General features: G+C 39.6%; 1 protein-coding gene across 1 annotated transcript in view; it reads left to right on the top strand.

The window, feature by feature from the left end:
- Positions 1–16,559, top strand: part of NEB (nebulin) — a 172,543-nt gene that overhangs the window by 126,852 nt on the left and 29,132 nt on the right. Inside the window, exons 111-126 of the mRNA XM_034786087.1 lie at positions 161–265; positions 383–487; positions 1,363–1,467; positions 1,556–1,666; positions 2,589–2,699; positions 4,045–4,146; positions 4,303–4,407; positions 9,409–9,519; positions 9,684–9,788; positions 10,534–10,638; positions 11,058–11,162; positions 12,081–12,191; positions 12,605–12,715; positions 13,802–13,915; positions 14,054–14,158; positions 14,530–14,634. Of these exons, the coding sequence (XP_034641978.1) occupies positions 161–265; positions 383–487; positions 1,363–1,467; positions 1,556–1,666; positions 2,589–2,699; positions 4,045–4,146; positions 4,303–4,407; positions 9,409–9,519; positions 9,684–9,788; positions 10,534–10,638; positions 11,058–11,162; positions 12,081–12,191; positions 12,605–12,715; positions 13,802–13,915; positions 14,054–14,158; positions 14,530–14,634 (1,716 nt within the window). The remainder of the gene's footprint in view (positions 1–160; positions 266–382; positions 488–1,362; positions 1,468–1,555; positions 1,667–2,588; positions 2,700–4,044; positions 4,147–4,302; positions 4,408–9,408; positions 9,520–9,683; positions 9,789–10,533; positions 10,639–11,057; positions 11,163–12,080; positions 12,192–12,604; positions 12,716–13,801; positions 13,916–14,053; positions 14,159–14,529; positions 14,635–16,559) is intronic.

The following is a 16,559-nucleotide window of genomic DNA, read 5'->3' as shown; positions in this document are numbered from 1 at the left end:
ATCCCAAAAGTGCTGCTTTCATGGATGTGTACTTTTCCAAGCATGACTTCCTTCCTTTCCCCCAATTCTCATGCAGTTGTTCAGGCAAGGGGAGAAATAGGCTCTGTATATATTGAGTTTATGAATGATATGATTTTCATTAATGTTTCTTTTTAAACAGCTGGATTACAAGAAGAAATATGAAGCAACCAAGGCTCATTGGCAATGGACTGTTGATAGACCTGACTTTCTCCAAGCAGCCAAGGCATCCCTGCAACAGAGTGATGTGAGGAAACTAGAAAATATTGTATTAGCTTATGCTCCCTCCCTCCCACACCCCATCACTCTTTCACAGCAAAGGTTTGGGGTACTTTTTGTCAGCTTTTCTTTTCTTGTCTGACAGTATGACTACAAGCTAGACCGAGAGTTCCTTAGGGGATGCAAACTATCTGTCACAGATGACAAAAATACAGTTTTGGCTTTGAAGAATGCCATCCTGTCAAGCGATGTAAGTATTTGAACTTCTACTTTATGTTTATTCCTTTGCTAACAGTTTAGATGCTATTTAAGGAACCTAAAACCTACGTTGTGTGTCCAATTGTTTTTGTAAATATAATACCATCAAAATGGAAACTCTGGAGTTTGTGAATGTCATTCTGTAGAAATTTGTTGTAGATAATTTCATCTGGGCATAGTTTCCGAACCTTGGTTCCTAAATAGGAGCAGGGGTTGCTCAATATCTCTAGAAAAATATGCCACTTCTATTTAGGCATTTAAATAAGGACTTAGGGAATCTAACTTTAGAAATCTAGGTTTGAAAATTTTGCTCATAATTTCATATTTCATTATTTAGGCTTGTTTGTTCATTTTATTAACAAATTGACAAAATCTGGGATGGTTTTGGTCTTGCAAACCTCATTGGTTTGGTCTGGTTGATTTGCAAACCTAAACTAGAGGCAGTTCAGATATGTGGCCCTTTTTATCCAAATACCCAACTTTTATGGTAAATAAATTATTCTGGTTTTGACAAAGGTTTAAACTCCATACATTGAAATGCATGTATTATGTGTACATACTTAAAACCAAAGCTGCTGCTTTCATTTGGGCATAGTACCATGCCTGTAGAATAAATGTTGGCAATACAGTAACAAGATCTGAGTTTAAGCTCTAGTGAGATGTGTAGGAATATATAGGTTGGACAAACAGTTGACAAAAAGTTGACAAACAAATCAAACTATGGGCCTAATCCTGAAAACTCTTACTCACATCAGTGGGTTTGCAAGGCTCTGCCATATACAGTAAGATGAGTATATTTGAAGCCTATTTTTAAAGTCAGCATAAGACAAATAAATTGCGTAAAATAACATCTTTTCTCTCCTCCAGGTAAAATACAAAGAGAAGCATAACAAGGCTAGGGGAACATGCCTTGCTGTCCCAGACACACCTCAGATCCTCCTCTCCAAGTGTGTCAGCTCTCTTGTATCTGAGGTACCACATGCAATATTGTTTGTCTTCATAAATAGTTCCTTCTTATACCATATATTTCTTTCAACTATTTTTTTCTCTATGCATTCAGAACAAATACAAAGAGCAAAGTAAGAGGCAGCTTCCACATGGTTCTTATACAACCCTGCCTGAGACACAGGACACTGTTCGTGTCAAAGAGGTGACCAAGAATGTCAGTGAGGTGCGTGACAAGTATAGTGCAACGTTTATTGCTCATGTAGAATTTTGCTATTGCTACATTCCCAGTATTTATTTGATCATATGAAGCTTTTTTTTTACATTCCTCCATATGCATTTTCTAATTTCTGTCTAGTGAGACATTTGAAATCAATAGAACTGCTCACGACCTTAAAGTTAAGCATATGCTTAAATGCTTTGCTGCATCAGGGCCCAAAACATCACATCTCATAGTTATTAACTGTGAGGGATCCCCTCAGACATGCTTTAGGTAACCTTTGACGCTGTAAGCTGCTTCCAAAGTATTATGCATTAGCAGGCACTCTGGATCCTCGCTTTTTCTAAGTGGTAAAGATTTTGTTGGTGGCAATAAACAATGTCCCTTTGGTTGGGTTAATATCTTTTAAAATATTTCAAGAGACATCTTCCTGCTATCAGTCTTATTTCCATTTCCAGCTCTAACACATTGTCTTCAGGCTGGATTAAGACTGTAAACTGTAATGGGCAGGTTATGGCCTGTTACAGGTGCATATTCACCGGCATCTGTTAACCTCCTACCATTCCCATGAAAGGATGGAGTGTTGGAAGACACTACCACAGAAGCCTTTGATTAGACAGGAAGGACTGGAACCATTTCAGGGCATTTCCAGTCAGCCCTTCAGTTTCCTAGAGGTGGGATAGGGATATTTGGTGATTGGAGGTATCAAATGCTGCAGAGGGGTTCAGCGGGATGTGTATGGATATTTCTAAACACTGCAGGGAATCAGGTTTCCTTGTCTCTGCTGATGCATGTTTAGAAGAAGTAAGTGATATCTCTGGCTAGCTCAGTTGGCTTCTGTGAGGCGTTATTGTGAGTGTCATAAGAACACAGCTCCTTGTGGGACTAATGAGTGACATATAATACAAAACCTTTTTGCTCCACACAGACAAACTATAAAAAGAAGTTTGTGAAGGAGAAAGGCAAGTCCAACTATTCCATCATGCTGGAGCCTCCTGAGGTGAAACATGCCATGGAAGTTGCTAAGAAACAGAGTATTGTAAGTTTGTCCTGCATTTACATCAAGCAAACAGCCCATATGACCATTTTCAATTAGAGTAATTCTCAAATCAGAAAAATCAAATTGGTCTGATTTTCAGCTGGATGTCTCGCCAGCCTCCATTTTGCAAGGGAAATATGCATGAAATTATGTGTAGGCAGAGAATTTCACCTAGAGAAATAAAGGCTATCTCTGGACAATGTGATTGGGAATTAAAATAGTTTGCTCGCAAATAAGTGACTCCACAATAATGTTTTCTTTAATTTTTTTCATATACAGTTAAAATTGCATGATATTTATTACTTCATTTGAAAATGACTTACAAAAGCTGGTCCCAAAGATCTGTTCTCGGTGAAATCAGTGGCAAAACTCCAACTGCCTTTCACAGCAATACTGGGTTCTCAGTGGCTAGATGACACTAAACTGGGAGGAGTGGTAGATACACTGGAGGGTAGGATACAGAGGGACCTAGACAAATTAGAGGATTGGACCAAAGAAATCTGATGAGGTTCAACAAGGACAAGTGCAGAGTCCTGCACTTAGGACAGAAGAATCCCATGCACTGCTACAGACTAGGGACCAAGTGGCTAGGCAGCAGTTCTGCAGAAAAGGACCTAGGGTTACAATGGACGAGAAGCTGGATATGAGTCAACAGTGTGCCCTTGTTGCCAAGAAGGCTAATGGCATTTTGGGCTGTATAAGAAGGGGCATTGCCAGCAGATCAAGGGACGTGATCATTCCCCTCTATTCAACATTGGTGAGGCCTCATCTGGAGTACTGTGTCCAGTTTTGGGCTCCACACTACAAGAAGGATGTGGAAAAATTGGAAAGAGTCCAGTGGAGGGCAACAAAAATGATTAGGGGGCTGGAGCACATGACTTAGGAGGAGAGGCCGAGGGAACTGGGATTGTTTAGTCTGCAGAAGAGAAGAATGAGGGGGGATTTGATAGCTGCTTTCAACTACCTGAAAAAAAAATCCAAAGAGGATGGATCTAGACTGTTCTCAGTGGTACCAGATGACAGAACGAGGAGTAATGGTCTCAAGTTGCAGTGGGGGAGGTTTAGCTTGGATATTAGGAAAAACTTTTTCAATAGGAGTGTGGTGAAGCACTGGAATGGATTACCTAGGGAGGTAGTGGAATCTTCTTCCTTAGAGGTTTTAAGGTCAGGCTTGACAAAGCCCTTGCCTGGATGATTTAGTTGGGGATTGGTCCTGCTTTGAGCAGAGGGTTGGACTAGATGACCTCCTGAGGTCCCTTCCAACCCTGATATTCTATGTTTCTATGATTCTATCAGTAAACACTAGAGTAATCCACTTTCCTCTGTGTTTGTTTTCATTGATTAGGTTCAATACAAAAAAGATGCTAAGTCACAGCTCCATTACACATCTATAGCAGATCGACCAGATATTAAGAAAGCAACCCAAGCTGCCAAGTTAATCAGTGATGTGAGTATTTTGTAAATCTCCTGCGTACCTCCTTAGCAGTATTTTTCCTATAGCAAACTGTATCAATATAAATTATTAGAACAACATGTGGAGGTGTTTGCATTTTATCATTAAAAGCTAAACATTTTTCTGTACTGATTGATTTGTCTTCAATAGATTCAATACAAAGCCAAGGCTCGAGGAGAGGCTTGCCTTGGTGTAAGCATGCTGGGACGTCCAGATATGGAACTTGCTAAGGAGGTGTCCAAGCTTACTAGCGAGGTAATAATAAATGTTTGCAAATTTTGGAGCGGTGTGAATAATGGCATGAGTTCAGATACTTCTGGGACAGAAGTCAGTAGACTTTTTCAACCACTTCAGAATTGAAGATGGAAATAATTCTAGATAATTTTAAGGGGAGTATGGTAACTTAATTTGAAAAAAGTAACTCATTGGGCAGAGTTTGTGTGCTTTATTAAAGAAGCAGCAAATGTTTGTCTAAGGGGTATAATGGGACTGATATAGCTTTCAGTGATGTAAGTGGGTCTTAAGTCACTCTTCCCTTGCATTGTAGTCATTCACATCTGTGCAAAGTGAGCATACAAGAGTTTTGCAAGATGGCGGAGAATCATGCCCAATGGCTAAAGCTCAGCTGACTTCAGTGGGAGCAGAACTGAGCCCTTGAGAGATGGTTTTTGGGAGCGGGGAGGTTGGGCCTTGCTTCTTTTGTGGTTTCTTTGTCTGTCCTCTTTTCTGCATTCTTCACTTTTCTTGACACAAATTTCTTATGTCTCCATCATATTAAGAATATGTCACTTGTAGTCCCTCTGAAATGTTCAGCATAAAGAACTTTACACAAGAGGAAGTGTATCTTCAGGGAAACCTACCATGTAGAAATAAATGACAAACATCTGAGTTGCTCTGTTGGTATTAGAATTTGGAAAATAATCCCTGAATGCTGAAGACAAGTCTAAAATTGGGCACCCAAAATTAGAGGTCATTTTTGAAAACTCGCTCTTTGTGCTTCACTTCATCCCATCTGTAAAATGGGGATGATAATACTGCTTACCCACCTTTGTGAAGTACTTTGTAATGATCAGGTTGTAATCACTATATATACAAGTGCAAGCTATTATTTTACATTAGAGATTTCTAATATCCTTTCCATTTGACTATTCAAGATAAGGAATTATTTTAATGTATGTCTTTCAAATAATTCATTACCTTTTATTTTTAAGTGAATTCATCATGTTAGTATAAACTTCCTTTATCTGTAAAATAATCTGGAACATCAGTTAGTGTGGATCTTACTCTTGCTGTTTCCTGTGGGAATTTTTCAACCAGGACCTCACCACCACTTGGTTCTCTCACACAACTTTATGCTTGATCCCTGTGATGGTCTGCTGTTCTGATCTTGCTATCTTGCTACGCATTATAGGTGGAATACCTCAAAGGACACATGAGAGGGCATGGAGCAGCATCTTATGATACACCAATGATGAGACACTTTAAGAAAGCTAATGTCCTAAGTAGTCATGTAAGATGGATTTAAGTGACACAAAAGGGAATGTCACTTTTCTGTACCTTCTTCTATGTTGTATATGACCTGTGTCATTCCTAGCACAAGACAATCAGCCTGAATTGTACCAATAATGCACCAGTTGCACTATTTTTTCTGCAGTCTTTGTGTCAAAAGTGTGGAATGCACCAAAAATTTGTGAAGCTGACCATTTGGCTAACACCTCTTTTTTTCCAGTGCAAAGACTGTGCATGGGAACTCTGTGAGTGGGGAATTTGACTAAACCAATTTACAGTGGGTAGAACTTGAAGCCAAATTCTACCCTTGCCCTTGGTGCAGCTTCCAGTGATTTTAATGGATGTCTCCAAAACACACAGCCAAGGCTGGAATTCTGCTCTTAGGATTTAAATTGAAAAAAATGCAGCTATATAAGATGAATTTGGTGGGGTCTTGCTCTCTTAAAGACAACATAGGAAATGGGAAAATATGTGCCATTAGATGACAGTGCTTAAACTGAAAGATACAAAATCACACTGAGATGGAGTTAAGGATCTGATACTGAACTGCAAAAGCAAAGAAGTCTTAATCCCTCGTGCATTTAGATTTTGCAGCATGTAAAAATTTTTGTGTTACTTTAGGTTGCTCAGCAGTTTGTACACAGTCTTCTACCTAGGCATAATGGCCAATGAAAACAATGTGGACTCCATTGCCTTAATGGGGATTTGTAAAAAGACATTCCTTTACTGTTTTTACAGTAATCAGAAAAACAATCGGAAATCCTGATACCTGCTCCCATGTGCTCTGACTCAGTCAATGAGATCCTCTGCTATGCTACAGATCATTCATTGAGGTCAGATTGTTTCCTTCTGCACTGATCTGGTCAGAAGAGGGTTTATGTGAATCCCTGTAATGTGCTCTTGTTATTTCATTGGAAACCAAGAGAGATTATTCAGTTGCTGGCCCCAGGGTCTATACCCCAGACCTGTTGTTGGCCACACCTGAGGATCAGGGTCATAGGAAGTCAATGGAATTGTGCCAATTTACATCAGCCAAAATATTGTCAGGAATGCGATGATGCTGTATGTCATTTTCCACACACGGTGGATGTGATGATGATGTATGTCATTTTCAACATGACCGGATGAGGTTCACCCATTCACTTAGCTTCATAGTGTCAGAGTGGTACAATGCAGCCAGTATGTTTCTGTAAATTTGGCCTCAAACCTCTGGCAAAATAAATTCTGATTACAATTATTTCAGGGCACATATTTTCTAATACTCCTTCCCACCTCAGAAATCATGGGTATTATGGCTGTGTCACAGGGTGTGAACTGGCAGTGCACAGATTCCACAGCCTATTTTGCTCAAATATTTCCAAAGGGGGAAAAAAGGGGTTTTGCTGTTTTTCCGTGTCTACATGTGATTACTGCATGCAACTGCAGCATGTCTAAACATCACCTACTATATTTGTCCAGTAATAAGAATCTTTCCTTGGAGCTGGGTGCCTATTAAGCGCACACTTGCTCCATAAAAGCAGACTTTACAAGGAAAAGAAGAAAAGCAGCATAACTCATCAGTAATGAACAGCGCTCCTTTTTATGTGCTTTAGCTTCAATTCTGTTTTTAAGTATGACCAGACTTTCCCTTGGTCTTTGAGTAACTTTTTTTTAGCTGGCTTGATTTTCATCTTGAAAGAAACCGAGTTCGTTGAGTCTTGAAATTGATGTGGCATGTCTCCATTGTTGTCTTCTTTGTCATGTTTACTTTTCTGGGCATTTCCTATTAGAGAAGCAGCATCTCACCCATCTTGTTATCCTATTTTTACAAGACATGTACCCATTATGTTCTCTAGCCATTCACCCTTTTTTGTTTTCTCTGTGTGTCTGTTGTAATTATTTGTAATTTGGAGCTATGTTTAGTTTCCCCCTTCTGTGATCATTTCTTTTCTTATGAGTTCAGCAAATATAAACTACTCTACTTTGACATGTGGGCCTGATTCTGATTATTACACCAGTGTGTCTCCATGGACTTTAGTGCATTTACACCATTGTGATATCAGAATCAGACACTAAGTGTTGCTCTTGAATGGCAAAAAATATTGATGTTCTTTGTTTTCTTACAGCAAGTATAGAGCTGGTGTAGAGCATGAGACTGTATGGATAAAGAATGTAAAAGCCAAGAATAAGTGGAATGTGATTGATCTATGCATTGAAGCATCTTTTGCTTTTACTAATATGGAACTGTATGCTACTATTTCTGTAAACGTGTTTAAAGCATAAGTATAATTCCCAGCATGATCCATTCCTTTCATCAGCTGTGTCCCTCAGCTCTTCTGTAGATGACTTGTTTCATTTGGTTATTTGTATAAATAGCACTTGTGGATATATTTTTACTGGAGAATTATTGATGGCTCATGCTGGAAAGGGCCTCCTGTCCCTTCCTCACCTGCCACAGTCTCTTACCCTCGCGCAGGATGTGTCTGTGGGTGAGGGAAAGGAGGTGTCATTGCCTCACCCCCTTTCCATACCCACCTGTGGCTCAGCAAGGGGCAGCACATAGAATATCTCTGCTGGCTGCAGCTCAGTTAACATGGCCACACACCCACCGACTCTCACCCACCCGCATCTACAATGTGGGCTCTGATTGTAAAAGCCAGAATTGAACCCTAAACTCTTGAGAGCCAACTAGTTGGAGTTTCGACTTCAGTGGGATCAGTATTTGGTCCTAACTACAAGATCTCATGTACACTTTAAGATCTCTGCTGAAAGTACCTCAGCAACCCCCAATGGCAAAATGACTTTCCTGTTCAAAACGTGTCCCTAATTGGAGTGCAAGGGTCCCTGTCCTGTGTATTTGTAGACATTGGGAACAGTGGTCATCCCCTGTAGGTCCACAGGAAATAGTTACCTGCATGTAAACCTAGAGCCAGTGAGAGAGAGCAGATCACCGTGTGTGAAATCTTCGTCCCATTAAAGTCAGTGGCAAAATTCCCATTGATTTCAACAGGGCCAGGATTTCACCTTATGTCTGTTGAACTTTCATGGACTTGCATTGATGTTCATGGTTATGGTTTAACCTGAGCCTTCACCTTAATTCAGAGTGGGTCTAGGGATCTTGCTTAGCCTGTTGTGCACCCCAGTTCCTAATGATTAGTTTAAACTTACCCTTTCTGAAGATGTGACCACTCTCCCTTTTGGTACGTATCACCTCTTTTTGATTAAGATAAATTGTAGTATCTTCATTATGCACCTGAAAATATTTCTGCTGCCTCGTTTATGCTACTACCTCTTGAGTATTTAGGTAGTTTTCAAATCTCCCTCTTCTCTAAGATACCCATATTAAGCTTCTCTAACCACTCTTTGTACAATTGCCAGTTGGTCCCTTTGGGTTGGATTCTGCAGTCATACATGCCTGCACAACTCCCACTGATATGAACATTGGCCTATCTTATTTAGCTATTTTTTGTCAACTTTAAAAAAAAAAATCTTTTTCAATTTACCAGCCTTATCTGCATGTGAGGAGCTAAAACCTGTGCATTGAATGAAAGCTATGAATGGTGTCTTGTAAAAACAGAATGTGCATTTTCTTTCCCATATCAGGTGATCTCTAAAAGATCTTTTATTCCAATGGATGTCTTAAAATTATTGCATTTTTTGATCCTCTGTTTGCCATCAGACTCTTTGTGAATGTGAGCTTCTTCAGTCTCTGGCCCAAGACAGGCTAATGTTCAGGAATAATGGAAATGCTTTGTTGTTTTCCATTAGTTGAAGTATAAAGCGAAGTTTGACAAGGAGAAGGGTAAGAGGCCGAAGTATGACTTGAAGGAGGCCAAGATCTACAAGACCTTGAAAGATGCTCACAACATTGCTAGTGAGGTATGCCTACTCATTACAATCTTTTGCATTTTTCAGGGGGCGAGGGGGGTTAAAATTTTGGCTTTGACTAGCAGAGTCCTACTTCGTGTTACTAATACATTATATGTTAAAAGCTTTATTTGCAGTCTTCTTTCCTGATGTTGTTTGATATTTCATTCCTGTAGGTTAAATATAAGGCAGATCTAAAGAAACTTCACAAGCCTGTGACAGACATGTCAGAATCGCTGATAATGAACCATGTCCTGGGTACAAGTCAACTCGCCAGTGCTGTAAGCTCATTAACTAACCTGAGATCTATTTGATTTTCTATTCCCATTCTGTATTGACCTCTGCTAACAATTTCTATAACAGCTCCCTCCTTTACTGTTCCGAGGACATCACCTGGTAGTGATCTCTTCCTCTCCTACCTAATGATTATTACCTAGCCAACTAGCAAAATTAATACATCCAGCCTTTGGACACTGAAATCTATACATGTAGAACTGCTATTATTTTAAAACCTCTAACCATTTTTTAACTGTAGTCATTTTTTACATTTTTGACTGATCATATCTCACTAACAAATACCAGGTTTCTTTTCCATTTTGTCCTCCTTTTTTTGGCAATTCTTTCCTATTTATTATTATTTGTGACTTTCTCTTTTTACTGTTTTTAATGGGATTTTTGTGTTTAATATCATCCTGCTGTAGTATCACATAATGATGACTCTGTCTAATATAGCACTTCAGAATGATATAAAAGATCAGTCATTATTACATGACATAACCCTATTTCTTTTCTTTTCCTGGTGTAAAATAAAATCTTGATCCATTTTGAGATTATCAGAAAGGACAACTGTCCATCCCAAATCTTTAGAAATAAATCTATTTGGGGGTTGCTTTCCCCCCACCTCCCTCGTGTTGTTAGATTTCTAATTGCTATTTGATGTGCCATTGAAGTGTGTGCATTAGTTGGGCCTAGGAAGTAGACCTGATCAGGTTTTTATTGAGGTGGTACTTGATGCCTTCCCTTCAGTACCAGTACAAGAAGCAATATGAGACGAGTAAGGGTCACTACCATGTGGTGCCAGATAACCTTGAACAGCTTCATCTAAAGGAGGCTACAGAACTACAGAGTCAAGTAAGTTGGTCAAGTGTTTCTCATTCATCCATTTACTTTCAATGTCAAATAGTCACTGCAATTATCCCTAGAGGGCTCTCCCTGATACAGAATGACCCCGGTGTCAACCTGCTTTATGCAAACTATACAAGCAGGAACACAGAAGTCAGGTAGAAACATTTGCTCATCTATTCCTATTGAACGCTCACTATATGTATGCATGTTTTTGACACAATAGCAAGTCTGTCCCTTCCATGTCTTTAACCTGTGATGGCAGCAAATAGGAGCCCTGTGCATTTCAGTGAGAGAGCCAGAGACTGCAGTTCATTTTCTAATGGAAGTCTATTGACTGAACGAAACAGAAACCTATAGGTCCATGAGCTGGTATAGCAGCTGCTTCTCTGGTAATTTGGAGCCTAACTTGGGTCTCCTGTTGTCAGGTGAAATACAAGGAAAAGTATGAAAAGGAAAAAGGAAAAGCCATGCTGGACTTTGAAACTCCAACATATATCACTGCTAAGGAATCTCAGCACATGCAGAGTGAGGTAAGATGCTTCATCAGTGAACTCAGTAGAGTTAGATTTAGGAAACCTCTGTATAGAGCTGTTTCATTGTTACGTTTTCACAGTGAACTGAAAATGGTTGGGGGTAAACCTTGAATCGTGTTTGTGCCCTGTAAACTATAGTTACATTGTAATGTAAGTTCCAGTATACCTGCATTACCAATGGAATCATACTTCATTAATTCAAGGGATTTCAGTGTGTAACTATAAAGGATGTACCTTTGACACTCTACTTACATCAACAAACTGTAATAAAGTAGCCCATACTTGACTAATAGCTTTGAATCTATGGGAGAAATACAGTGTGAGATTACCATTTTACTGAAGGTCTTGCAGCAGAATGTATTACATGAGTTATCACAGTCTTGGGAAGATTTTTCAAACTGTAAATGTAAGTGCTCAGGATATCATTCTTATTGGACACCTATATTTTTCAGCAACTCTGTTTAATTGCTGTTTGTCTCTATCACAGTATTTTCATTGGCCTGTCATTCTATCCTGTCAAGCAGTTATTTCTTATCAGCTTTAAGTTTTGATCTTGTTTTGTCACATTGAGAAACTTATACATGTTGAAACACACTTGTATAAGGTGGTCTGTCATGCTGTTTGGGTGCTTCCATGGATTGTTTGAACTTCTTGCCACATACAGACAATTAGAAACACTTCTGATATAGGGTCAGCTCCAGCTTCCATTGAAGCCAATGAGAGCTGTTTCATAGACATCAGTGGGAGCAGGGTTATGCCCACAGTTACCTTCCTGGAGATGGTGACACTGTGAAATCAATGGAGATAATTAGAAGTTGCTCTTTTGTCCTGGTGCATTTATTTTGAAGCAATATGAAAAAAGTAATAAATATTTGCTTTATTTGCTTTTTTTCTCCTTCTTCCTACTCATATTAGAAAGAATATAAGAAGGACTATGAAGAGTCCATTAAAGGCAGAAACCTTGCTGGCCTGGAGATTACACCATCTTTCTTACATGTCAAATATGCAACCAAAATAGCAAGCGAGGTAGCAGCTACTCTGCATTTACTTCCTCTATTGAGCCAAATAATTCCACTAATTAACCTCACCAGTATATTCCCTCACTGCTTACCCATGTATGTTAAGTATATTTTCAGATGTCTTTGTACCATGATGTAATTTGTTGCATATGTTAATTCCACTAATTGTTAACTGTATTCACATTTATTGTGTTCCTTTACATCAGCATAATTGTTCGTGTGTGTGTGTGTGCATCCTTAAGAGTTTAGAATGAGTTCTGATCTCTGTCTTTAGAGAGTGTATAATTCCAAACAATATTCTTTGTTACTTAAAACAAACAAACAAAAACCTTACTCGGTCTCATTTTTTCTTTACATCAGAGTAGCGGAACGATGTCTAGTCTATTTCTGCAGTTTCCCCTTCTTTTTTTCTTCCTATAGAAAGAATACAGAAGGGATCTAGAGGAAGGTGTCAGAGGTAAAGGTATGACACTCTTGGAGGAGACTCCAGACATGTTAAGAGCAAAGAATGCAACTCATATCCTAAATGAGGTAAGTCAAATAGCTAGCTGGAATAAGGCTTGACTGGAACTAGAACCATTCCACATCATTAATGCACAAGGTGACGTTAACACAGAATGACAAATATTGCTAGACATGGCCTTTGGGGAAGGGAAGAGTGTTCCAGTGAGCTGGAGAATGGGAGCCAGCACTTGTTGGGCACTATTCATGACTCTGCAACTGACTTTCTGTCTGAACTTGTGCAAATCACTTTAACTACACTGCATATCTGTAATAGAGGTATTTCACAGTAACCACGCTCACAGGAGTAGCTAAGTTAACTCATGTTTCTAAAGGCTTCACCACCATTGGATAAAAGGAGACTTCCAAGTGCAAATTATTATTATTATTATCATTATTATGGTATGTCAATGTAATACTTCAAATTAAATGTACCTGATAACTGGCAAAGGGGATATTTGAATATGTAATATATTTGTATTGATGCTGCAGCAAATTTGTGCAGTTAAAGTTTATTTTATTACCATAATTTATATTACAACTGATAATGGGCCAAATGTAGCAAAGTTTCTGGTGTAAATTACACTGACTTGCACCAAATAAATCCTTTGAACCCCAGGGAAGATTCACCCTAGTGTTTCTGCTACTGTGCTTCACATAGTTACTATCGGGGGGGCAACATTTAATTCCAGAAGTTCTGAAGCCGTTATCAGACATTTTTCAGACAGCACTAGCGTCTAATTGCCCACCTCCCAGCACAAGTGGCTGGTCCCTACTTTCCACAGCCTGGTCCCCTAGGGAATTTCTGCCCTGAGACTTTGCTCCAAGGTTTATGATGCCCCCGTCAGCACAACCTTGAAATAAACCTGGCTCATGACATTTGTCCATTTACTGCTGTATTGTGTTGTCTGTTCTGAGCATTTACGTAGTTTTTATGGAAAATAAACTGTCATGAGTCAATATATTTAAATTTAATTTTGTGGTTTTGTGTGTATGAGTGTCATATGCCATTTCTAGATGATGGAGCTATTTTGTAATGAGACTCTAGTTAAACTTGCCAGCGCCATCCCATTCCACTTATATATTTTTTTTTCAAATTATTATCTTCACCCATAGAAAGAGTACAAGAAAGCACTGGAGCTTGAAATCAAAGGAAGAGGTCTGACAGACCTGGCTTTGGAAACACCAGACTATATGAGGGCAAAGAATGCCACTGACATTGCCAGTCAGGTCAGTGTGAATAGCGCAGACATAAAACCTGATGATTTTTTAAAAAGAAACCTTATGAAGAGTATTTTCTGAGTAGATGAGAGAAGACAGTGGTCATAGATATGATTGAGGGTCCCTAACTGAAATGTTTTCCAACAGATTAAATATAAGCATTTGGCAGAAATGGATAAAGCCAATTACACCTCTGTTATCGATACTCCAGAGATCATTCATGCCCAGCAGGTCAAGAACCTTTCAAGCCAGGTAATGAGATTTAAAGAGTCGTGGTTGTTGTTCATTTTCAGTGAGTCTCTCCCTTACTTGATCATTAACAGATATTAATTCAGAGCAGATTTTGTCTTAAAGCTAATTAAACTAACCAGCTGTAACAAAATTCAGGAGAGAACACTGGACATATGCTACCAAAGAGCTGTCAGACTAGCATCTCTGACCGACATTAACGTCAGTCAACATTTAAAAAAAAAATCCTGCATAAAGATTATTTTATGTGTTTGTATCGTCCACTGAATTGCTCACTACTGTTTAAACTTGCATTAATCAGCAATAAATAATGCTATACTATTTTTTTATTATCTTTAACAGAAAACTATTTTTTTTAAACATTGATTTAACAGAAAAAATATAAGGAAGATGCAGGAAGGACCATGTCACACTACTTGTCTGTTATAGACACACCCGATATGCTGAGAGTCCGTGAGAACCAAAAGAACTTTAGCACTGTACGTATACATACCAAGCCATTGTTTATTGTCATACAACAGAGAACATCCATTTCCCATCTAATTAGCTTGGTCCTGTTTTAAGACCCTTATCCTTATGGCCCTACAAATTCACAGTCCATTTTGGTCAATTTCACGGTCATAGGATTTTAAAAATTTTAAATTTCATGATTTCAGCTATTTAAATCTGAAATTTCACAGTATTGTAATTGTAGGGGTGCTGACCCAAAAAGGAGTTGTGGGGGAGGGGAGGATGAAAAGTTATTGTAGGGGGTGTTGCGGTACCGCTACCCTTACTTCTGTGCTGGTGCTGGCGGGGCGCTGCCTTCAGAGTTGGGTGCCTGGCCAACAGCCGCCAGTCTCTGGTCACCCAGCTCTGAAGTCTGTGCAGAAGTAAGGGTGGCAATACTGTGACCCCCCCCCAAAATAACCTTGCTGTGTAGTCGCGGCACCAGTGCTGGGAGAGAGCCCAGCACTGTAAAACCACCTCCACAAGGGGAGTAGCTAGCAGCGCTGGCAGCGCAGCTCCCAGTGCTGGTGCACTGTCTACACTTCCACTTTACAGCGCTGAAACTTACATCACTCAGGGGGGTGATTTTCACACCCCTAAGCGAGAAAGTTTCAGCGCTATAAAGTGGCAGTGTAGACAAGGCCTCAATTTCTGAATTTACTGACAAAAGCAATTGTGCATTACTGTAATATTTACTCCAAACATGTTAGTCTACATTACCTTAGTTTAAAATTTGCTTTAAAAATATTTCATTAGTGTGTTGCTGAAGATTATAAAATCCCATCTCTGAAAAATCCTTGCATAGATTTTTAGATGCACAATCTGAGTATTCATCTTTGGCCTTAAATGCTTGGATCTTCAGATGTACAGTTTTTTGAATAAATCCTTCAAAAGACCACCCTTATCTAAAATACACATGCAAGCCTGGGCTGTCATTGGGCATAGGGGCACCAGTTTAATAATACTGCATAGGGCCCCATAAATCCTCAGGAAGGCCCTTCTCACAGTCTCCTAAAAAACACAGTTCCTATACTACAAAATACAAGGAAGGAAGGTGGGGCTGCTTAAATGGAGCAAGAGAGTCCCAGGGTATGTCTACACTGCAGCTGAGAGCAAGCCTCCCAGCCCAGGGAGGCAGACTTATGCTAGCAGGCTTGATCTAGTGTGCTAAAAATAGCAGTATGGATGCTGTTTGGGCAGCAGCTTGGGCTCTTAAGCCCATCCAACACCCTGGGTCTGAACTCGGATGGCTGGCCCAAGTCTCTGCCAGACCCATAATGATCACACTGCTGTTTTTAGCACACTAGCTTGAGTCCTCTTAGCCTGAGTCTCTCTATGTGGGCTGGGGCATTCACTCTGAGCTACAGTGTAGCCATACCTCAGTGGTTCTCAACCTATTTACCCTTGTGGCCACATATGCAGCTCTCTATGTGTTATGTGGACTGCATCCACACAATATAGCTATACTACCCGTATGGCCCTGAGGCTGTCACATGGGTCACAGCTGTGTGCTGATTGGGCTGAGAACCATGGCCATAGCCCTAAAGACGTGGACAAAAATTTAAATTTAAAACGGAGGCGGGGAGCAAAGCAATCAACTCCCAGCTGCCGCTGGTTGGCCAATAGAAGGAAGAGAACCCCTCTCCCGTGGAAGACGGATCACCCCTGCGTTCCTCTAGCATTCACGCCCTCCTTTTTCTTGGGGCTGTCCACCTCACTGCTGGTATTATTAAGTTTTCCACCCGTTGAGCCTGGTGGATGACATTATTTTTCAATGGTGTGATTTTTTTCCTAGTTCTCAGTAGTCACCTTTATAGAACTTTTTTATTTTATTTTAAGAATCTATTACTAATTTTATTCTAATTAGTTGCAACCCGGGAGAGTATATTTTACGTTCATGGATTGTAAAAAATCC

The sequence above is a fragment of the Trachemys scripta genome, chromosome 11 (assembly GCF_013100865.1).
Source record: "Trachemys scripta elegans isolate TJP31775 chromosome 11, CAS_Tse_1.0, whole genome shotgun sequence".
NCBI lineage: Eukaryota > Metazoa > Chordata > Testudines > Emydidae > Trachemys > Trachemys scripta.
The sequence above is the reverse complement of the archived record's forward strand: the minus strand, read 5'-3'. Positions and strand labels throughout refer to the sequence as shown.